This window comes from Lotus japonicus, chromosome 6 (genome assembly GCF_012489685.1).
Source record: "Lotus japonicus ecotype B-129 chromosome 6, LjGifu_v1.2".
Classification (NCBI taxonomy): Eukaryota; Viridiplantae; Streptophyta; class Magnoliopsida; order Fabales; family Fabaceae; genus Lotus; species Lotus japonicus.
Genome location: NC_080046.1, coordinates 31,898,570 through 31,921,609, shown reverse-complemented (window position 1 = coordinate 31,921,609; position 23,040 = coordinate 31,898,570). Strand labels below are relative to the sequence as shown.

The window sequence follows — 23,040 nt, the reverse complement described above, 5'->3', positions numbered from 1 at the left end:
AGAAATGCAGCACGGAAAGAGTTCCAATTCACCTCTTCGTTGTTAGCTTCCATAATTCCTTCGGTACCCCTCCACCAGTACTCAGCATCGCCCAGCAGCAGATAACTTGCCAGGCCCACCTTGGCCCCTTCAGCAGTCTGCAGTACTTCGAAAATCTTCTCAATCTCTTGGATCCATAGATCCGCATTGTCCGAGTCAGTCCCACCCGTGAACTTGGATGGATCCTGCCTTCTAAAATCATCCAGTCCCCTGTTCTGGTCCAGGGCTGCTTCTCTCTAACGCCGGTGTATCTCGCATGCATCCTCAACAGCACGCCTATGTGCATTGTCATTCGTTTGTACAGTCATTGCGTGGACCAAAGTGGCCACCATCTCAGCAAGCTGGTTAGAGTTCACCATGTTCTGTTTAGTTAAACAAACAGTTAGTACTAATCATAAGATAACATTTACCATAACTATACAATATGATTTAGCAGTAACTTCAATTAATTCTAAGCGAAAATCGCTTGACAGACAATCAATTTTCACTCTTCGTAGAGTCACACAACTTAGCACAGAAGACCTATTCCCCAAAGACTCCCGAAAGACTCGACAAGCTCTGATACCACAATGTAACACCCCGATTTTCGGGTGTCACTTTAGTAACTCAAAAATAAAATAAAGCGGAAAAGCAGGTATTTTTTTTTCGTTTTCTTTTTAAATAAAAAGACTTGTCGAAATAAAGACTGAACCCATTCGCGATTAACAGCGACTAATATACAATAAAAGCACAACCCTCGCTGCAACCAAAATCATCGTCACGAGTGTCCTCAAGTGACGGAAAGTAACGTCAAGTAACTGAAAGTAGTGCCCGCAGGCAAACAAGTGCGACCCATAGCCAGAGTCATAAGTTTTATAAATACAGTCCTCCAAGAAAGTAAGTTAGCCCAGAACGGCCTCCAAAAGACCTCCTACGTCCGACAAACTCCCGGTGATCCTCATGGAAGAGAACCACACAACAAGCTAATAGTCGGGGACCTACCCTGCCCCAAAATAAGAAATGACAATCAGAGCTATGACAACGACACCCGATATACTACACCCCTAACATCGACCCTCATCCGATCCTGCATGAAGTCCGGGTCCACGTCGAAGGCTCAGTAGTAGTCATTTCGATCCGGGTCCTCCCCGAACGTTGAACCATCACGAATCAGCTGTTGAACGTCTGGCAGCAGGCCGACCGCCCAAACACAAATATGAACACAAAGCCAAGGTGCGAGGGTCAACTCACAGAGTATGATAAATAATACAAGCAACATGTGAAGAATAAGGGGGTGTATATATATTGTAAGGCCCGAGTTTTTAAGTTCATGCTAAGTGAATAAACTTCTTATTCACGATTAGGGTTGATGTAATGTGAAGGGAAACCTGAACGAAAGTTTATTAAATGAAATATATTTATGAAGGAGAAAGTTCAGGAAAAGTTCAAGGATTGTATTATGATCGATAAAAGTTATAGCACGATCGTTACACGCTTAAACCTAGGTCAGAAACCCTAGTATATAGCTAATTTTCACTTTTAGGCACGATGGCAGTTAATTCCAAAAATCTTCAGAGAAATGTTAGAACTTCTCTTTTTCCATATATCAAAATCGTTTCGAGGCGAAACTCTAGGATCCACGAACGTCCGATTCCAATCATCGGAAGTTTGCCGAAACCGAATCCCTGGTATTTCAAAACCCTAGAATCACCCGACTATGGGGACTTTATCTATTCAGAGCTTCAAATGAATATTCTACACGCGTACACCCATTTCTCTTGATGATTTCAATCTTTCTTCCGAAGGAAGTTTTCTATTCCGACATTCGATGCAAAAAGCAACTTATCGGGTAAAATAGTTTTATACCGACTATGCATTAGTTGCCAAAAATACAAGGAGACCTCTTTATAGTTTTGGAATTCTTTTGCCAAAACATATCTATTAATTCACGGAGAATGACGCCGGAAAAATCAGATTCGCGAAACTTTCATTTTCCCGCGAATTTCCAACCTTTATATATAGCAAAGAAAGGAAGAAAAACTCAAATTTTCCTCCATTTTCTTCATCAAGGCCGCGAGTTCTACAAGGGAGGGAGAAGAGAAGATTTTCTTCATCGTTTGCTTGATCGTCGATCAATCAGTTGCTACTTCAAGGCTTCGAGGTATAGTCGCTAATCCTTACCTCCGATCGCTTTTTCCATAGCTTTTCTGTAGAGTTTTCTGAGTGGATAGTTTATGGGTTTTTGCAAAACTATCCTGAATCTTTCATTTCTGATTCTAAACCTCTTCCTTATGCGCCCAAGATCACTTCTGCCGGGTTAGATTTTCCGTTATGTCGCCGGAATTCCGCCGGAATCAATTTGAACCTAAAATACCCATTTTTGGAGTTTTTGGAGTAAAGCTTCAACCTTTAGGCTGAAAACTATCGCCTTAGCTTAGTGCTAGTAGGATTAGTTGTCATAAACGCCGTTGGTGACGTCCCTGCAACAGTTTTTGATCCGATAATTTTTCCGAGTCTAGAATATCCTTAGTTACGGCTAATGATAGTATAGGAACCAAGTTTGATCGAAGAAAAATCGAGCCCCATAATTACCTAAAGTGGCCGAGCCCTATTAAGGGGGAGGAGGAAAATTCCTTTTCCGAAAACTTGTCTTTTCGCGCTAGATTATCGTACCTCGGAGTATGTATTGCTTCGTGTAACCTTAGTAAGTATTGATAGTTTAGTTTCCGATAGATTCTGATAGTATTTCTGTGGTTTTGCTCTAAAGGTGATTTTGAGGAATTCCCTGAGGAACAAGGCTTTGTTGGTGAGGAAGCGTTAGACGATCATTCTGGAGAACCTTCAGGTGAGGGCTTCTCACTGAATCTCTAGTTAATGCTTAGGGTCGATGTTTCGACATTGTTTACTGTTTATGCACTGGAATTGTGTGTGATTGGAAAATGTTTTCTGAGGCTTCGGCTGACAATGTAGATGATTCATCTACTGAATGTTTTTGAGATTGTCTTACATGCTATGTGCTATGTGGGTAATCTAGGATGTGTGGTGCATGCTTTATATGCTAAGTGCTAAGTGTTTATGATGCGATTTATTGATATATGACATGTTGTTGATTGTGATGAATTAAATATGCTCTGTACTGGAATCTGAGATTCTGAATGGTGAGAATAGCGGGCAGGTCATGCCGATTTTATTTTGAGAGTTTTGAGAAAGTTTGATAGGACGAACGAGGTTCGGGCCTTAATTTTGTTTAGTGGATCGAGACATCCTCTGGAAGCGACTTGGGATTGGGAGATCCTGCAAATGTATAAGACTTGCGATAAGACAAAATGGAATCTATTTTATAAAGAAAATTCATAAGACCTTAAATAACCTCAAAATCTTTAAGTAATGATAACAACCTCGAAGGAAGGCATTGGAAGTCAAATCATAGTTTTGGAAAAGCGAGGAGTGTCGTCGGATCCAAGTGTTGAGGAGTTTGGTAAGTTCTGAGTATGTTGGTACTCCTTCGCTCGTTGAGCAGTTTGTTAGCCATCCAAGGGATGAGCCGAGAAGCTTCACTGAGGCGTGAGACCTTGTGAATGCGGGATACTCCACTGAGGCGTGAGACCTTGTGGAAAGCATGGAACTCCACTGAGGCGTGAGACCTTGTGAGAGCATGAAAATTCACTGAAGCGTGAGACTTCGTGAGAGTATTGATGACCCGAAGAGTCATCGTGAGTGGTTGCACTCATTTTATGATTATTGTATTTTGTCGCAGAATCGACTTTACCTTAGGGTAAGCTTTTAGAGACATTAATTTAGCTAGAACACGTGGCGACGTGTCGAGTGAGGTCGGAGACGTTGTTTGGCTAATCACTGCATTGCATGCACTCATTAAGTGGTTTAAACACGGCGAGATACCGGACCACGGCGGATTCCAAAATTGGTTATAAGACCAGGATTTCCGCGTAAGAGCGCTGCTAGGTGACTCTTAGTAGCAGACCGAAATGGCAGGCCTTCGGGTTTTATGCTGATCTGACTACATGATGATGTTGGAGTAAGAGGCATCACGGGCCGAAATGGTCCCACCGTGGCTGGTGTTAGGGCTGATCCGATGATGTCCATCCGTTCCGGAATGCATATTGGTTGACTGGGTTAACCTGCATATCATATCATGCAACATGCATACTAATTTAGTTGTCGAATGTGATTGTTATTTGTTAATCCTATTTGGAACATGTTAATTGTTATTATTGCTGTTATGTACATTATGGAACATGCAACCCTTGGAATGACATCTTTAGCTATAAGCCTAAGTGGCTATCTATTATTTGTACCTATTGGGTTTATTATCTACATAGTTCTTTAGAGTTGACCCTCGCGTCTTCTGTGTGTGCTTTGGCGGACAACGCCTTTTGTCCGATGAATATTGCGGACTGGTTCACCATGGTCCACCCTTCGGGGGGGATTAGGTACGAGATGATAGATCAGGACGACCCCGGGTCGTGGGTGGTTGACCCCGCGAGCCATCGAGCGACGTATTCGGGGCGCATCATGGAGGACCACGTGGACAGTGGAGGACTCTTGAGGTCAGGAGTGTTGAGGCGATGCTCTATCAGCTTCAACTTGCCACCGGGCGTTCACTGCGGACCAGGATTCGGAGGAGCACCGCCGCCACCGTCATCTTCAGAGGAGGAGGATCCCTCAGAGGAGATTCCAGTGGGAGTGCCTTCGGCAGGGTCTAGTGCACCCTCTGTTGCGATCATTGATGATCAGGGTTCGGGCCCTAAGCCCGTGAGTCCAGCATCGGAGCGCACTGCGGTTGCGAGGGGAGGACGGATAGGGCTGGTAGACTTGGTCGTTCTGGATTCTGATTCAGACGACGATCATGCTAGCACATAGTTTTGAGTGTTGGTATGAGCTCCTCGAGTTAGGATTAGTGTAGGAGTAGAGTTTTAGCTCTGACAGTCTTGCTTCATTTGTTACTTAGGGGACAGGGTAGATCCGCCTATAGCTTTTTGTGTGGTTTCCTTACGGGAATCACAGAGAGTTGGTTGGACTTAGGAGGTCTTATTTTCAGGCCATTGGGTCAGCTGATTCTCAGTTTTGAGGGATGGTGTTGCGGGCACTTCACCCTTTTCATTTGGTTTGTATATTTTGCCTACGGGCGTTGCACTTTTCTTTCCGTCACTGGAGGTTACTCGTGACGAGGTTGTTACTTACAGCGGGGGCTGTTTATATATTGTATATTAGTTCTATTGCTTTTCGCTTTTGGGTTTTATTTAATTCAGTCTTGTCTTAGTTATTATCGAAAAAAAAATATTTCACGTTTTTCCGCATTAAGTTTATTTTGGTTACTAAAGTGACGCCACCGAAATCGGGGTGTTACATATATGTTGTATATATACATATAAGTTCTGCATTGCCTACCCTAAGGTATATATACATGGCATGTTATCGAATCTCTAGTAACAACACAATATTCAATATCTCAACAATTCAACAAATAACATGACGATGTTCACCAATATCAAATCATCAAAATCTCAACATATGAAGTTAGGTGTGATAAGGTTAGTCAAACAATGTATCGTCCTCCCAACGCACAAGTGTCTAACTAAACAAATGTTCCCTGTCGTTTGCCCTAGGGTAAACGACGATGAAATCTCATGCTTCCATGAAGTCTCACACTTCAATGGAGTCTTACACTTTCACGAAGTCTCACGCTTCAGTGAAATCTCACACATTTACGAAGTCTCAAGCTTCAGTGAAGTTTCACGCATTCACGAAGTCTCACGCTTCAGTGAAGTTTTACGCCTTCATGAAGTCTCCCGCTTTAATGAAGTTTCACACCTTCACGAAGTATCACGCTTCAGTGAAGTTTCACGCCTCCGCGAAGTCTCCCGCTTCAGTGAAGGTTCCCGTCTCCACGAGGTCTCCCGCCTCAGTGAAGTTTCTGCTTTCACGAAGTCTCACGCCTCAGTGAAGCTTCCCGGCTCATCCTTTGGATATCTAAATAAACTGCTCAAAGAGAAAAGGAGTACCAATGTACTTGGAAACTTATAGTTCCCCCCGGCTTATCCTTTAGATAGCCAAACAACAAACTGCTCATGGAGCGAAGAGTACCAACATACTCAGAAACTTATATTAGTTTCCCGGCTTATCTTTTAGATAGTCAAACAATAAAACTGCTCATCGAGCAAAGGAGTATCAACGTACTCAGAAACTTATTAGTTTCCCCAAATCTTGGATTCGGCGACACTTCTCATTTTCCAAAACTAATATCCAAGCCCTAAGCATTCATCTAACATTGTTATCATTATTTAAAGGGTTCAGAGGTTGTTTAGTGCATTATGAATTTTCCTTGTAAAATAGTTTCCATTTAGGTTTATCTCTAATCTTATAAGTTTAAAAGATCCCATCATCCCAAGTAACTCCCAGAGAAGGTCTCGATCAACTAAAATAATAAGGGTCCGAACCTCGGTTCGTCCCATCAAACTTTTTCCCAAAATCTCATCTTGAGTATGGCATAACTACCCATTTTCCCACACTCTGACGTTCCACAAATATTCGCATAATTGCACAGTATAATCAATATAATCCAGCAAATCATGTGCACAAGTATTCACATAGCCTATGATTATCCATTTAGCAAGTACAACATATGAATCAATCAATGGCAAATCAAAGCGATAAATAAATCCCAATCACCAATGTCGGCCGAAGCCTCAGAAAACGGAGACACACGTCTCAATTAGTTCACTCGGCCGAAGCCTCAGAAAACATTTCCCAGTCAATCACAATCAAGTGCATAAACAATAAATCAAGTTGAATTGGTCGACGCTTAAAACATTAGTTAGCAAGGTAAGTTGCCCTCACCTCTAGTTCCTCCATAATCACAGTGTAAGTCACACTCACAAGCTTTGTAACGCCCCGATTTCTCGAGTGTCACACTGTAAAACCAAACATCACCATTTTCGTAAAGAATTTTCGCCGTTTAATTATTAATCTTGTTCTAATGACAAAAGTTCATTTATTGCGAAACTCTTGAAACCTTACGAAATAAATTTGCGGAATAAATAAGAAATGCTTTACTGAATAAAATAACTCGTAAATAAAAGAAACCATAATTCAAGTACATAAATGAATCCCTGGGCTAAAGCCCTATGTCAACAATACATCAAAACCGGAAAACAAAACTTATAAAAGATAGTTCAGCACCACGAACACTCAACCCCCAGCATGGCAATATCAGTCACTCGTCGAGCCAACCGCACTGTCTCTGGCGCTTCTTCACAGGAGCCCTGACCTCTGGTGCATCTCCATTCCCCTCCGTCTCGACATCCCTAGGTGCATCCGCTACTGCAACGTACCGTGGAGCAAAGCCCTCCATAGGCTCAGCAGGAACTGGAAGGGACTCTAGAGGCGGAGCTGGAAAGTCGCCAATGCGTGCCCACCAATCTGGTGCCCCGAACACCCATGAAGAAACCTCCCCTCCTGCAATCCTCTGAGGAGAGTTCGAGCAAGAACCCTCATCTCCCGGATGCAAGAAGCGACATGGTGCGAAGGGTATCTTGACCTTGCCCCATTCCATGGTCTGTGTCTCGACGACGTTCCCGTGCCGGTCACGTCCCGTGATCGTAGCGCTGCCGACATAGAGGCGACGTACCTTGGCAGAGTCGGTCTGCCAGGCGTTGTCCTTGTGCTGATCATGTAAATCTATCGTCCACGAGAACACTGTACTCTTGACCTTCACCATAAACACTGCGGGTGCATTTGTAACTCCAAACGGCATCACGAGATACTCATAATGCCCGTATCGAGTTCTGAATGCGGTCTTCTGTATGTTAGCCTCCTTGACACGGATCTGATGATATCCTGACTTCAGATCTATCTTCGAGAAAACGACAGCTCCCCGAAGTTGATCCATCAAATCATCTATCCGAGGCATCGGGTAACGATTCTTCACTGTCACCTTGTTGAGTTGTCGGTAATCCACACACAATCTGGACCTTCCGTCCTTCTTCTTCACTAACAACACCAGTGCTCCCCATGGCGACACACTTGGTCGGATAAATCCTTTGGAAGAGAGTTCCTGCAACTGTTTTGCTAACTCCGCCAACTCTGCTGGTGCCATCCGATAAGGTGCCATTGATATTGGTCCTGTACCGGGCATAATATCAATAGAGAACTCTGTTTCTCTTACTGGCGGTAATCCAGGCACATCCTCTGGAAACACATCCACAAAATCTTGCACCACCAAAATGTTGCGTACGTCGCCGTCGTTCTTCGCCTCAGCTACGATAGAGTTCACGAATGCTGGTGAACCCCTTCCCAAATTGTACGAATTCAAGTAATCCGTAACGCCAGAATCCGGAAAGACTACAGCCTTATTAGCACAATCCAACAGAACGTGATACTGTGCCAACCAGTCCATCCCCAGAATCACATTGAGCTCTTTAAGCCCCAAACAGACGAGGTTCGCAAGGAACTTCCGATCCTCATAAATCAACGGACATTGCAAGCATGCTGTGTGCGTAACTAATCGATCGGCGACAGGGGTCGACACCACCAAATCGAATGGTAAGTCAGCAGTTAGCAATCCTAACTTCGTCACACACTCCTCAGCAATGAATGAGTGTGTAGCACCAGAATCAAATAACACCATTAAAGAAGTTCCAGCGATAACACACGTACCCTGGATAAGATCATCAGTCACAGCAGCTTCTTCCCCAGACATTGCAAACACACGACCTGGAGCAGAAGGTCGCTTTCCCCTGGCAGCATTCAGTACTGGCTCGGCCTTAGTAGCATCAGGACAGTTTCTCTCAACATGTCCTGGTTTCTGGCACTTCCAGCACACAACCTCCTTCCCACATTCATTCGAATAGTGTCCCTTCTGGTTGCACTTGTAACAGACGACATCGTCTTTAGGAGCACGTGCCATATTCCTTCCAGCAAAAGGCACCCTGTCAGTAGGGCGTTGATAAGGCTTCCTCATCGGAGCCTTACCCCTGTCAAACCTACCAGCTTGCCTCTGTCCCTCAAACCTTCTGGTCGGCTTCTGCCCAGAACGGATCGGGCCTCCGCTGTCATACTTGCCCCTCTGACGATTCTTCATCGACTCCACTTCACGAGCTTTCTCCACCAGTTGTTGGAAGACTCTGATTCCCAATGGCCTCACTGACTCCTCAATGTCGTTCCTCAAACCCCTCATGAATCGGTTGCATAGGTACGATTCATCCACTTGCACTTGGAAAAAGCGAAAGTGTTTGGACAGGGTCTCCAGTCTTGCAACATATTCCCCTACGGTCATCAACCCCTGTCTCAGGTTGACGAATTGATTCTCCATGTCTTCCCTGGCAGTCTCCGGGAAGTACTTCTCCATGAAAGCCCTTTTGAAAGACTCCCAAGTGATGGCCACATTGTTGGCAGTCATCAACTGTTTGGCGCTCCGCCACCAGTACTCAGCGTCACCCTTCAGCATAAAGGTCGCCAAGTTCACCTTCTCAGCGTCAGGTGTGTGGAGAGCCTCAAAGATTTTCTCCATTTCCTGAATCCAAAGATCAGCTTTCTCGGGTTTAACCTCGCCTTGAAACTTGGGTGGTTCATGGCGGTTGAAGTCAGTTCTCATACGGATCTGGTCCTGTGCCAGCTCCCTTTCAGCCTGTTGTGACCTTCTGGCATCTTCCTCAGCTCTCCTGGTGTTCTCTTCAGCTTCCCGCTGAAGCTGCGCCGCGGCTTGGGCAGCAGCAGTGGCAGCCTGCTGGGTCATCACCTGAGCAAGCTGAGCATTGGTTGGGTCCTGTCTCGGAGGCATGATGGAAATCCTGCTTAGAAATAGAACCACAACCCAATGTCAGTGCCCTCAAATTAAAAGAAATATCTAAGTATACAATAAATAATCTATCTCAAGTATCACTGCAATGATACTATTCAGACAATCACAGCCAAGCAAACATCTTAGCACACAAGTCTACCCAATCTCACCGCGAAGCTTTGAAAACATCTTTATCAAAAACAAAAACACCACCGAGTTCGGAAACTCGTAAGCCCAAAACCCTTAGTGCTCTGGTTTCTCAACCGGAGCTCTGATACCACAATGTAACGCCCCGATTTCTCGAGTGTCACACAGTAAAACCAAACATCACCATTTTCGTAAAGAATTTTCGCCGTTCAATTATTAATCTTGTTTTAATGACAAAAGTTCATTTATTGCGAAACTCTTGAAACCTTACGAAATAAATTTGCGGAATAAATAAGAAATGCATTACTGAATAAAATAACTCGTAAATAAAAGAAACCATAATTCAAGTACATAAATGAATCCCTGGGCTAAAGCCCTATGTCAACAATACATCAAAACCGAAAATCAAAACTGATAAAAGATAGTTCAGCACCACGAACACTCAACCCCCAACATGGCAATATCAGTCACTCGTCGAGCCAACCACACTGTCTCTGGCGCATCTTCACAGGAGCCCTGACCTCTGGTGCATCTCCATGCCCCTCCGTCTCGACATCCCTAGGTGCATCAGCTACTGCAACGTACCGTGGAGGAAAGCCCTCCATAGGCTCAGCAGGAACTGGAAGGGACTCTAGAGGCGGAGCTTGAAAGTCGCCAATGCGTGCCCACCAATCTGGTGCCCCGAACACCCGTGAAGAAACCTACGCACTTCAATCCTCTGAGGAGAGTTCGAGCAAGAACCCTCATCTCACGGATGCAAGAAGCGACATGGTGCGAAGGGCATCTTGACCTTGCCCCATTCCATGGTCTGTGTCTCAACGACGATCCCGTGCCGGTCACGTCCCGTGATCATAGCGCTGCCGACATAGAGGCGACGTACCTTGGCAGAGTCGATCTGCCCGGCGTTGTCCTTGTGCTGATCATGTCCATCTATCGTCCACGAGACCACTGCACTCTTGACCTTCACCATCTGGGCCCCCCCCCCAGAATAAACACATTAACAAATAACAGGGTCAGATCTCATGTTCTCATATAAACATTCACATATCCATGTAATTCTCATAAATAACAAGATTCAATAAGGAAAATTCTTAAGTTAAGTCACTGTCAGTCACCTAAGTTTCAGTTAGGCTAACGACCTCACCATTCACACAACCACCTCAACACCAGTGGCCATATTCACGATCATCCGCAGATGAACAATTCTCGGAGGGGACACACCGTACAACCCTCATTCATGTGGGGGGACACACCGTTTGCCTACAGAATCACAAGGTGACCGCAGTCAACCAAATCACGTGGGGACACACCGTACAACCCACAAAACACCTTCGCGTGCAAGTAACCGTTTGTCTCTAACGGTACCATCGTTCTCATGGCCCATAGTCTTCACTAGACCTATGTCCAAATTATTCACATTTTACTTGCAAGCGATTAAGTCTCAATTCTCTTTGTTAGGGCTCTAATAGTCAACCTAGAGTCTTAACATTTTCACAAAAATTATACACTTAACCACAACAATAATCACAGCACCAAAAGGAATTACAGTTGGATGAGCGACCTTTTGGTAATATCCAAAACTGGCATCATATAAGTTATATTAAGCACTGTACTTAGCCATGTCTTCATGCATAGCAATACTTCAGTTATGACAATTTCATCAATCAAGCCATAACATAAACTTGTGCTTGAAATGGAAGTAAGAAAACTTGCTGACAACCACAAAAATGGCTTGCCGATCCCCTAAGGGCCCCAGGGTTTTTCTAAAACACTTTTTTCCTTCCAAATCAACTTCACAAGCCTATGTCCAGCCATCAACAATAAGCATATTCCCACTAAAAATTCCAGAACTGATCATGTCTCAATTTCATGTTATAATCATATGAAAACCTAGTCAAACTTGGCATAAATTCATAGATTTAATGTATAAGATTTAGGGTTATTTTCCAAATATCAACATACTGATCATGACATCATACAAGCATCACAAATATGATAAAAATCCTGTAGCAATCAGCAGCAAACAATGGCTCAAAAAGCATAAGAAAAATCCACCAAAACCCAAGATATTGGGCATGGCCGAGAGCACCTTTGCTCTAGGGTTTTGCTCTTTTTTTTTGAAAAACGTTTTGGCCATTCTCTAGGCCATTGTACAGCAGCAAGAGATCATGCTATTCATCATCATAATCAGCCCTAAGCATACAAAACAACACAGAATTCGTTCTAGGCAAAAACATGGCAACATAGTCAAGTTTTGGCATCTATGGCAAGTAAGCATGGTATCAAGCTTGATCATGTTTGTGGCTGCACATATAAAATACCCTAAGCATGCTTTCTACCTTCAAGCCTCATACATCATCAACCTAAACCAACTCAGATCATAGGCATGCAAATCAAGGAAAAACTTCCATCATGTAGAAACCTAGAGTCTACCCACTAGATCCACCCCTTACCTTAGTCTTAGTGTTTTGAGAAGAATAGGTGAAGATAAATGATTCAAGGAGAATGATCCTTGCTCGAAATCTCCTCCTCACCCTTGCTCCTCCACGGCTTCTTCTTCTTCTTCTTCTTCTTCTTCTTCTTCTTCTTCTTTTTCCTTCTTTTCTTCTTCTTCTCTTCCACGGCCTTCCTCTCTCCCTCTCACTCTCTCTTTCTTTCTTTCTTTTGCTGAATGTGTGATGAGAATGGAAGTGTGGAAATGTTTCTAACTCTGCCCTTTTTGATCTCTCAAAAAAACTGAAAACCCCTTCCCTTTTTACCCCTAAACCCACGGCCTCACTAGCATGTACAAGGACCTTCACAAACTTCACCAATTTGAAAGGGGACAAGGCATTAATGCTCATCATTAGCCCATAATTCTCTTGACCAAAACTGATCTGCAATAACTAGGAGACATAACCCCCAATAATCCCCTTAACTCAAGCAAACCAAGTGAACAAACACTCCTCTCCTTCCCAAAGTGAAATCGGCTAGCATACATCATGGGCTAGGTTTTCCTTTTCTCTTCTCCCTTCATAACTTGGCCCAAGCCCAACTAATTACCCTCCAAACTACTGATTAAGAGGATAAAAATAAATCAAGGCAAACTCCTTCACTTGATTTTAAAGAAATAAATTCGGAATTAAGAAAATTTCTTCTAGCAAAATTGCCAGTACAATACAGCCTGACTTTCCGTCACTAAAACATGACTATCTCGGGCTACAGAGGTCGGAATGACCTGAAACCAACGAGAGAATTTAGCTAACTCAGAGAGCTACAACTCTCATTAAGGAAGCCTTTCAAGATTAGGTCTTTAAGACCTATCAAAAATTCACACAAGGTCACAGACAGATTAGCAATTAAATCAAACTTCACTAGAAATTTCACTTTTATTCAATAAATCACTTAAGTAATACATAAGCAAGGTTAGGGTCTTACAAGCTTGCTTAGTCAAGTCCAAGGTTTCGGATGACCCTATCTTAGTAGTGTTTTTAGGGTCATTTCTTTGAGTGTTTTGAGTCTTTTTCTTTGTCTCATGTAGTGTTTCATGCATTTTTGTGTTTATTTGAGTTTGAGTCAAGTTTTAGTAATTTTATGGTTTTATGAGGGTTGTTTTTGCGTTTTTATAGAGTTTAGGACTTGCATGAGTTTTGCCATGATTTTGTGGGGACTAAGGTGGTTCAAAGCCCTTTGAATTTCTTGATTTTACTCCTTGTCTTGGTCCTTTAGTGCTGCAGCAGGTAACTTATGGAAAAGGAAGGCCAAGATTCAAAGGAATTGAAGAAAGCATTCAAAGGGGGGTTTCAAAAAGCTGAAAAGTCACCAAGTTCGTGAAGCTGGCGCTCAAGCACCCTCACCTGGCGCTCAAGCGCCAGCACTCCAGAAGCTGGAGCCTTGCATCTGCCACATGAGCGCTCAAGCAGCGGCGCCCCAGCTCGACTTTTTTTGCCTATAAATAAGGCTTTAGGCCATTTTGTTCAGAACTTCTGATTTTTACTTAGAATTTCACCAAGTATTGAAGCTTAGTAAGTGCTTTTGGGGCTTGTGTGAGGCTTCCACCTTGTATTTTCCAGGTTTTCTTCACATATCTTGTATGGATTCACTAGCCATGAGTGGCTAGACTCTTCTTTTGCTTTGGTTTCAATGTGATTTCATGAATTTCTAGACTTAATTCCTATCTCTATGCTCTTGTTCTTGAATCTACCTTATATTTCAATTCTTTTATGCATGATAAGCTTGGGTGCACCTTTGCTTAAGGCTAAATTGCAATCATATTGGAAGATTGTTGTAATTTGGGGATTTGGGTTGGAATTGACCTCTCTTTGCTTGCTTCTAGGAATAGAGTGAGGGATTGGTTTTGTTGGCTTGAAAACTGCATGCTTATAAACCTCATATAAATGACTAAGTATATAAGGAATTGGGCTTAGCTTTTAGTATGGGAGAATTGCTCATGTGAGGAATCAGTGAGTGAATATCTAGGCTATAACAATAAGGGAATGATTCAAGGTTTCAATTGCATAGGGTAGGCTGTCTAGGAAGGATTGGATGAACATTAACCCAGAGCATTTTCATCAATTGATATTTTAATCTCTTTACCATTGCTAATTTTGCAAACTCTTGTTACAAACAAACAAATCCAAAATCTGAATTTTATTTGCTTTCAAACTCACAAGCTTTGAGCTTAAACCATAATTCTCACTCACGGTCCCTGTGGATTCGATATTAAAACTCGTAGATATCTGTGCACTTGCAGATTGAACCAACAAGTTTTTGGCACCGTTGTCGGGGACTGTTTGTGGTTTTCGGTTAAGTTACAAGTTTGTAGTTTTTCATTGCATTGAACAGGTATTACTAACATTTCTTTGGTTGTGTATTTCAGTTTATGCAAGGTAGGCTTGGCACGGACCCATTGGAGTTTGATCCGGAGCCTGAACGCACACTCCATCGACGTCGAGCTCAGCAAAGAGCTTCTGAGATAGCTGCCATGGCTGCCCATATGACGGAGGAGGAATTGCAAGCCCACATTGAAGAAAGAGTGAATGAGGCTATTGCTCAAAGACTTCAAGAGCAAGAAGTGGAGAATGCCAATCGTTCTCTTAGAGACCTCACCTCGGCTGCCATGAGCTACGATTATCCGGGCAGCATAGTTTCCCCCGATGGCATGGGAAATTTTGAGCTGAGGCCGGCATTCATCAATTTGGTGAGCCAAAATCAGTACGGTGGAGGTGCTCTTGAAGATCCTCATGCACACATGGAGCGGTTCATCCGCAATTGCAACACCTACAAAGTTCAGTATGTTTCAGCGGACACCATCCGCTTGAGTTTGTTCCCTTTTTCATTGAGTGATACTGCTGAAGAGTGGTTGAATTCACAGCCCCAAGGTAGCATTACATCTTGGGAGGACTTGGCTGAGAAGTTCACCACAAGGTTTGTTCCAAGAGCCCTCTTGAGAAAGCTCAAGAATGACATCATGACTTTTGCTCAATCCACCGATGAAAATCTCTATGAAGCTTGGGAAAGGTTCAAAAAGCTCTTGAGGAGGTGTCCTCAACATAACCTCACCCAAGCGGAACAAGTAGCAAAGTTCTATGATGGTCTCCAAAATTCTTCGAGGTTTGGCTTGGATGCGGCTTCAAACGGTGAGTTCGATGCCTTACTTCCACAAGTGGGGTACGAGTTGATTGAAAAAATGGCTATAAGGGCCATGAACTTAAGTAATGAATGCCAAGCCCGAAGAGGGGTCCTAGAGGTTGAGGCTTATGATCAACTCATGGCCTCCAACAAGCAACTCTCCAAGCAAATGAATGAGATTCAAAATCAAATGTAGACTACCAAGATTGGTGGTCGAGTTGCCAAATTGGAGTGTGTGACTTGTGGAGCCACATGACAGCGAAGAATGCACAGAGACTAGATCGGAGGAGGAAGTGAAGGCCATGGGTCAAGCTCGGAATGACCCATTTTCAAATACTTACAATCCAGGATGGAGGAATCACCCTAATTTCTCTTGGAGGCAAGGTAACAATGGGCAAGGAAGTGGCTTTCAAAGGCAATTTCCTAGCCAAGGTTTCCAAGGCCAAGGCTCAAGGCAGCCACAAGAGAGAGTAGAAGGTGAAAGTGGCGGTTCCAAAAATCAAGAAGCGGCTATTAAGAACTTAGAGAATCAATTTGGCCAGCTGGCCAAGCAAATAGCTGAAAGACCTCAAGGTAAGTTTCCTTCCGATACTATCCCCAATCCCAAACAGGAGAATGCCTCTGTAGTGACTACTCGAAGTGGTAGGGTGATGAGTGAATTGAAGAAAAAAACAGAGGGTGAAAAAATTGAGGATATAGTTGAGGGAGAAGTTGTGGTACCCATCAAGACTAAGGAAGTTATAGACCCCACTCCTAAGGTTAGCAAGGCCCCTTTTCCTAAGGCCTTGACTAAGAAAAACATAGACAAGAAGTTCTCAAAGTTTGCGGAGGTCTTCAAGAAACTCCACATTAATATCCCTTTTGCCGATGCATTGGAGCAAGTACCCATGTATGCTAGGTTCATGAGGGATATCTTGTCTAAGAGGAGGAGTTTAAAGGGGGTTGATGAGACGGTAATGTTGACAGAAGAGTGTAGTGCCATCTTGCAGCGTAAGATGCCAATGAAAAGAAGAGACCCCTGAAGTTTCACTATTCCGGTGGAGGTTGAAGGGATGGCAGAAGTAGAAGCACTTTGTGATTTGGGGGCGAGCATCAACTTGATGCCGCTTACCATGTTTGAGATGTTGGATCTAGGAGAGGTGACACCAACAATGCTTTCTTTACAAATGGCGGATCGGTCCCTCAAGACACCATATGGGATTGTGGAGGATGTTATGGTGAGGGTGGACAAGTATGTGTTCCCTGTGGATTTCGTTGTGCTTGACATGGAAGAAGATGAGAAGATTCCGTTCATTCTTGGCCGACCTTTCTTAGCTACTGGTAGGGCTAAGATTGATGTCGACAAGGGTCATCTCATACTTCGTGTTGGTAAGGAAAAAGTAAGATTCTCTGTTTTCAATCCCATGTTAGAGACTAACCATGTTGATGACTTTGTCTGTGATATGATCAAAAGTGGTCCAAAGGTTCAAGAAGAGACCCCCAAGGTGGAAAAGAAAGAAGACGAGCTCCCTTCGACTCTCATAAAGCTTGTGAGTGGCAACAAGTATGGGGGGTCAAAGTACGAGAATCTCCATGCACATATGGTGAAGTTTTACCTAGCATGTTCTCTTGGCCAGAAGGAAGGAATGAGTGATGATGATTTGAAAATCAAACTTTTTCCCCACTCCTTGACCAAGGGAGCACGAGCATGGTTTGATGAGCAACAAGACATAACCTCTTGGGAGGATTTGTTTCGAAGGTTTTGTGCAAGGTTCTTGCCTTGCGATTGTGGTAAGTCATTCGGAAGTAAGGAATTTCCTTCCAAACATTAAAGGAAGGAGAGTCTACCTTGGACTATAACAAAGGGCTGGATGGGAGACAACCCATTGTTTTATTTTTGTTGAAAATGCTTTAGGATAGTTTTTTTTTAAAAAGAAAGAAAAAAAAAGGAAAAAAGAAAAAGAAAAAAAACACACATTTTGCACTGGGCAGGGCGCTCAAGCGCCCTGGGCTGGCGCTCAAGCGCCAGCCTGCCCGTAGCTTCTGGCTGGTTTGCAAGCGCCCCAACACACACACACTCACAGTTTTTTCATTTTTAAACACTCCTAACTCTTCATTTTCCCACTTTCTAACTTCCCTTTCTCTCTAAAACCGCCCCCCTCTCTACATATACCCATTTTCTACTCTCCCCATCTCACTTACACACACTTTTGCCCCCTCTCCTCTTTCCAAGTTTGCATTGCATCAAGAGCATCTCACTTGCACCCACTCACTCCAAGTTCAAGGTAAGTTCCAATTTTCCACTTCCTTCCATCTAAGTTTCATGGGTTTGGAAGTATATGACTCTTGGGGGTTATGGGTGAGTGATTTTGAGTTTGTGTAAGTTGGGTTTGGTTTGTTTTTGCTTTTCATGGGTATTTTGTGCCAAATTTAGTAATGGGTGTGAGATTTGTGAGAGTTGGGTAGTTAGATAGAAGTAGTGTAGAGTAGCTTTGTTTTGTGCCTTCTAGGTGTTTGATAGAATGCTCCAATGAGTTTTTCTAGTCGATTTTGGGCAAGTGCTTTGTGGTTTATTTCTTCTCCTTGCCAATTTCACTAGAAAACTTGATTGGGTGCTCCTAGGGGTTCAAGTTTTAATTTTTGTACATACTTTTTTTTTTTTTACTAACATGACTAATAGTTTTGTGCGGCTTGTGGTTGTGCTAGCTTTTGTGCAGATGCCTGCTAAGAGAGCAAGATATCCCACAAGGGCCGCAGGGTCCTCTTCCACTTCCCAGAACTTTGACCGCTCCCGCTTCCTTTCGGCAAAAAAGGAGGAATTCTATCAATCCGTCCTAGCACACAAGGGGTGTGTGAAGGAGCGAGGAGTATTTTATAGGGATGGAAGGAGAGACCCCCTCGGCATGCAAGAGACCATGGAAACAAGGAGGTGGGGGAATTGGGTGAATCCAATTCCTATTGCTTGTGAAGTCATGGTTAGGGAATTCTATGCGAATACCTACTGTGATGATCAAGACGACAAACCGGATCCCCCTACCTACTTGTCTTGGTTTAGAGGTGATGTGGTTGACTTTGGAGCGGAAAGGATTCGTAGCTTCCTTGGCCTTCTCACGTAGCATGGAGAATACCATTTTCCCATGGAAGAGTAGGAGTACCTTCCACTACTTGCTTTCAGATCGTTCTTCTGAGTTCTTGAGGGATTTGAAAGTAGTGGTGGTTAGGCCTGGACAACATTGGGAGAAGGATGATAGAGGTTACCCCACCTACTTGCTGAGACAAAACATGACACCGCTGGCTCGTGTGTGGGCTGAGTTTTTGCAGGATTCCTTGTTCCCTAGCTCCCACAAATCTGAAGTGAGAGCGATGGTCCTAATTGCAATTTATTGCATTATTAGGGGCCATCCCATGGATGTGGCGATGATCATTTCTGAGAAGATTTACTCACACTACAATGTGGGTAAGGAGAAGCCACGTCCTATCTTTCCTCACTTGATTACTGCTTTGATCCATGATGTTAGGGAGAAGGCTAGGAGACCTGCATTTCCTGTGCAGCAGAGGTTGTTGGTTTCCCCCATGCTGAGCAAGGGTCGGGTGAACCAACTCTTTCAAGATTGGATGTCTAGGATGCCTCAAGAGGAAGAAGAAGAGGAGGATCCGACAGAGCCAGCGGAAGAGGAAGAAGAAGAAGAGGAGATTAATGAAGTGGTGAATGAGGTTGTTACTCCACCTCATGCTGATCCTTCACCGGCTTGGATGGAGGCCGCTTTCGGGCGGATGTTTTTGAGGCAAGATCGCCTTCACCGAGATCTTGATCTCCACTGGAGGGGAGGAAGCACCTCAGATCCTGGATACCAAGGCCCAATGGATTTCAATACATTGGAGCATGGGATGATCGACTTGAGCTTCATGCATGATGCTGGCGTTCATCCGGATCATGGTGATGGACGGGGCGATCATGGTCCCATGGAGTGATTGTGATGAGGTACCTCTATCCTTAGTTTAGGTCATGCATCTTGAGCATATTTTCCATTTATAGATTTTGTTTTCTTGTTATCATGCATCGTTTAGTTAATTGTTTTTATTTGTTTTGGGTCTTTTACTTCCCTATACTCACATGTTTTTGCCTGCTAGTTGTGCTACCCTACTTGTGTCAGTTTTGGAAAATTTGTTTCTTTTTGGATACTCAAGTTGTTTTGGGGATGAGTGATTGTATGTTTGGGGAAGAGAGGAGGAGACTTCAGTCTTCCGAGTGTTTCTTTAGAAAGGAGTTGGTATGAGTCCATTAAGGGTCTATCTTTGACCCTTCACCATAAACTTTCTCTGGAGGATCCTGACTCACTTGCGATTCTTGGTTCTGTGTTGATTTCACTCATAGCATGCTTAGTGATTCTTTCTTTATTCTTGAGACTTATAGGATTTCTTGAGATTCTGAATTTGTTGGTTGAACATTATCCTTAGTTGCCCCATTTGAGCTTTATTGGAGAATTTGTTGTAGCCAAATGATTGGGGTGGATGTTTGGTTGGATTATTGGGGAGTGTTGGTCCTTGATTTGTTGTTATGGAGCTGAATAAGTTGCAAAAAAAAAAATAGTCTCTTGCCCCAAGTAAAAAAAATTGTTGAAAAAAAAGAAAAAGAAAGAACTCCTAAACAAATGTTGGAGTTGGAAAAGAAAAGGAAAAAATTGGAAAAAGGGGGTCAAGAGACTTGTGCTGAAAAGTTTAATTGTTGAAAGCTCCGGGGGTACTAAGTCGGGACCACACTCATTGTGCTTTGAAGCCTAGATTTTCCTTAGGGACCACCCACCATCAAGGTTAACCAAGCCAACGTTTCAACCTTTTGAAAGTCTCTTTGAATTTTTGCATGTTTGATCTTTGTTGCTATTTTGTGAATGACGTCCAGAACCTATGAACTCGTTTGTGTGCTCAGTGCACTAGATTTATATCCCATCCTAGGATTTTTAGTTCTATATGCTTTCCATGAATGGGCTCAATATTCTTCTCTTTTCGAAAAGTTGCATGAAGTAGGTTGTTGGATCTTTCCTCTTGGAACTAGCTATAGTTACTTTGTCCCCCAGTTTTGTGTTGGGTATCCTTGGTTAGGCACTAGTTTAGGGAGCATTTCTTGCGCTTGAGGGCAAGCGAGTGTATTCTACGCTCGAGGGTGAGCTGTCGTTGAGTATAGTGGTGTGATGACCCTATTTTAGTAGTGTTTTTAGGGTCATTTCTATGAGTGTTTTGAGTCTTTTTCTTTGTCTCATGTAGTGTTTCATGCATTTTTGTGTTTATTTGAGTTTGAGTCAAGTTTTAGTAATTTTATGGTTTTATGAGGGTTGTTTTTGCATTTTTATAGAGTTTAGGACTTGCATGAGTTTTGCCATGATTTTGTGGGGACTAAGGTGGTAAAAAGCCCTTTGAATTTCTTGATTTTACTCCTTGTCTTGGTCCTTTAGTGCTGCAGCAGGTAACTTATGGAAAAGGAAGGCCAAGATGCAAAGGAATTGAAGAAAGCATTCAAAGGGGGGTTACAAAAAGCTGAAAAGTCACCAAGTTCGTGAAGCTGGCGCTCAAGCGCCCTCACCTGGCGCTCCAGCGCCAGCACTCCAGAAGCTGGAGCCTTGCATCTGCCACAAGGGCGCTCAAGCGCCCCAGGGCAGCACTTGAGCGCCTGGGGCGCTTGAGCGCCCCAGCTAGACTTTTTTTGCCTATAAATAAGGCTTTAGGCCATTTTGTTCAGAACTTCTGATTTTTACTTAGAATTCCACCAAGTATTGAAGCTTAGTAAGTGCTTTTGGGGCTTGTGTGAGGCTTCCACCTTGTATTTTCCAGGTTTTCTTTACATATCTTGTATGGATTCACTAGCCATGAGTGGCTAGACTCTTCTTTTGCTTTGGGTTCAATGTGATTTCATGAATTTCTAGACTTAATTCCTATCTCTATGCTCTTGTTCTTGAATCTACCTTATATTTCAATTCTTTTATGCATGATAAGCTTGGGTGCACCTTTGCTTAAGGCTAAATTGCAATCATATTGGAAGATTGTTGTAATTTAGGGACTTGGGTTGGAATTGACCTCTCTTGGCTTGCTTCTAGGAATAGAGTGAGGGATTGGTTTTGTTGGCCTGAAAATTGCAGGCTTATAAACCTCATATAAATGACTAAGTACACAAGGAATTGGGCTTAGCTTTTAGTATGGGAGAATTGCTCATGTGAGGAATCAATGAGTGAATATCTAGGCTATAACAATAAGGGAATGATTCAAGGTTTCAATTGCATAGGGTAGGTTGTCTTGGAAGGATTGGATGAACATTAACCCAGAGCATTTTCATCAATTGATATTTTAATCTCTTTACCATTGCTAATTTTGCAAACTCTTGTTACAAACAAACAAATCCTAAATCTGAATTTTATTTGCTTTCAAACTCACAAGCTTTGAGCTTAAACCATAATTCTCACTCACGGTCCCTGTGGATTCGATATTAAAACCCGGAGATATCTGTGCACTTGCAGATTGAACCAACAGTTTCCACAAACGAACGTTAGACAAAGCTCAAGAAGCTTCAGAGTACAACATCTAGGCACGAATGGAAGGGCTTTCCTCAAATTGATGAGTTTTGACTTGATTCAAGTTTTGTACAAAAACACTTTATTCGCTGAAACGTGCATAACTCGAGCTACAGAACTCGGAATGACACGAAACCAAAGCCAAAATTTCGACAACGGAGAGAGCTACGCTATAACTCGGGTCATACAGACCCAAAAATTATTTTTGGACACGGTACCATACCAAATAAGTTTCGGCCACTATCAAAATAGGGTTTCCCGAACTTTTTCTTCGATCTAATTTAATTCCTAGGTATTCTTAGGTGATATCTAGGCTGGAGAAACTCTCAGAAAAATTATCGGGCCGAAAACTAACACGGGTATTTTGGTCAGTGTTTTTAGCCTGAAAAATCAAAGTCGGAATTTTGAAAAATAAATTTGATGAGCGTGTTCCTAATGACATTTATAACAACTAATCCTACTGACGATAAGCTCAGTCGGGAGTTTTTTATTCAAAAAGCGAAGCTTTTACCCAAAAATGGGTTTTTCAAGAAAATTGGATCTCTGCGACGATTAGGCGAGATTCAGCAGAAAACAACCGGATATTCATGCTCTTGGGCTAGGCAATAAGTTTAGACACTGAAATCAAGTTATTTGGACACTTTTACAAAAATCTCAAAACATTGAGCACAGAAAGACATAGAGAAAAGCGATAGAATTGACGATCAGAAGTAAGGAATAGCATCTATACCTCGAGGTCTTCGCGTAGCAACTGTCGGTGCAACGATCAGGCAAGAAACGGCGAAAATCTTTTCTCCCTCCTTCTCCTCCAAGCTTGCGGCCTCTAATGGTGTTGGGGTTTGAAATTTTTGATTTTCATGCTATTTATGGAAGATGGAAAATGCGGGAAAATGAAAATTTCGCGATTCTGATTTTTCCTGTGCATTC

The 23,040-nt window shown here is 43.0% G+C and overlaps 2 protein-coding genes and 1 non-coding gene across 5 annotated transcripts; 1 reads left to right on the top strand and 2 right to left on the bottom strand.

The window, feature by feature from the left end:
* Positions 1–260: 260 nt before the first annotated feature.
* On the bottom strand, positions 261–12,709 carry LOC130722068 (uncharacterized). Of its 3 annotated transcripts, none has more exons than XR_009013765.1 (2): positions 12,418–12,709; positions 261–401 (listed from the first exon to the last, which is right to left on the bottom strand). XR_009013765.1 is itself a non-coding variant. In XM_057572660.1 (2 exons), the coding sequence occupies exon 2, from the start codon at positions 9,815–9,817 to the stop codon at positions 7,253–7,255; it is 2,565 nt and encodes an 854-aa protein (XP_057428643.1). In that variant the 5' UTR covers positions 9,818–9,827; positions 12,418–12,709; the 3' UTR covers positions 7,118–7,252. The 3 variants fall into 3 exon arrangements, 1 of the variants encoding a protein (XP_057428643.1); XM_057572660.1 differs by lacking the exon at positions 261–401 and adding an exon at positions 7,118–9,827; XR_009013764.1 differs by lacking the exon at positions 261–401 and adding an exon at positions 10,276–10,934.
* Positions 12,710–15,395: 2,686 nt separating this feature from the next.
* LOC130727074 (small nucleolar RNA R71) lies at positions 15,396–15,502 on the bottom strand. Its single transcript, XR_009015114.1, has one exon. It is a non-coding gene; the product is annotated as a small nucleolar RNA R71 (small nucleolar RNA).
* A 2,134-nt stretch (positions 15,503–17,636) lies between these two features.
* On the top strand, positions 17,637–21,817 carry LOC130721895 (uncharacterized). Its single transcript, XM_057572488.1, has 2 exons — positions 17,637–17,838; positions 18,260–21,817. The coding sequence occupies exon 2, from the start codon at positions 18,542–18,544 to the stop codon at positions 19,523–19,525; it is 984 nt and encodes a 327-aa protein (XP_057428471.1). The 5' UTR covers positions 17,637–17,838; positions 18,260–18,541; the 3' UTR covers positions 19,526–21,817.
* The last annotated feature ends 1,223 nt before the right edge of the window (positions 21,818–23,040 follow it).

Coding starts and splice junctions, on each gene's coding strand:
- LOC130721895 (XM_057572488.1), top strand. CDS start 18,542: ATGCGAATACCTACTGTGATGATCAAGACGACAAACCGGATCCCCCTA.
- LOC130722068 (XM_057572660.1), bottom strand. CDS start 9,817: ATGCCTCCGAGACAGGACCCAACCAATGCTCAGCTTGCTCAGGTGATG.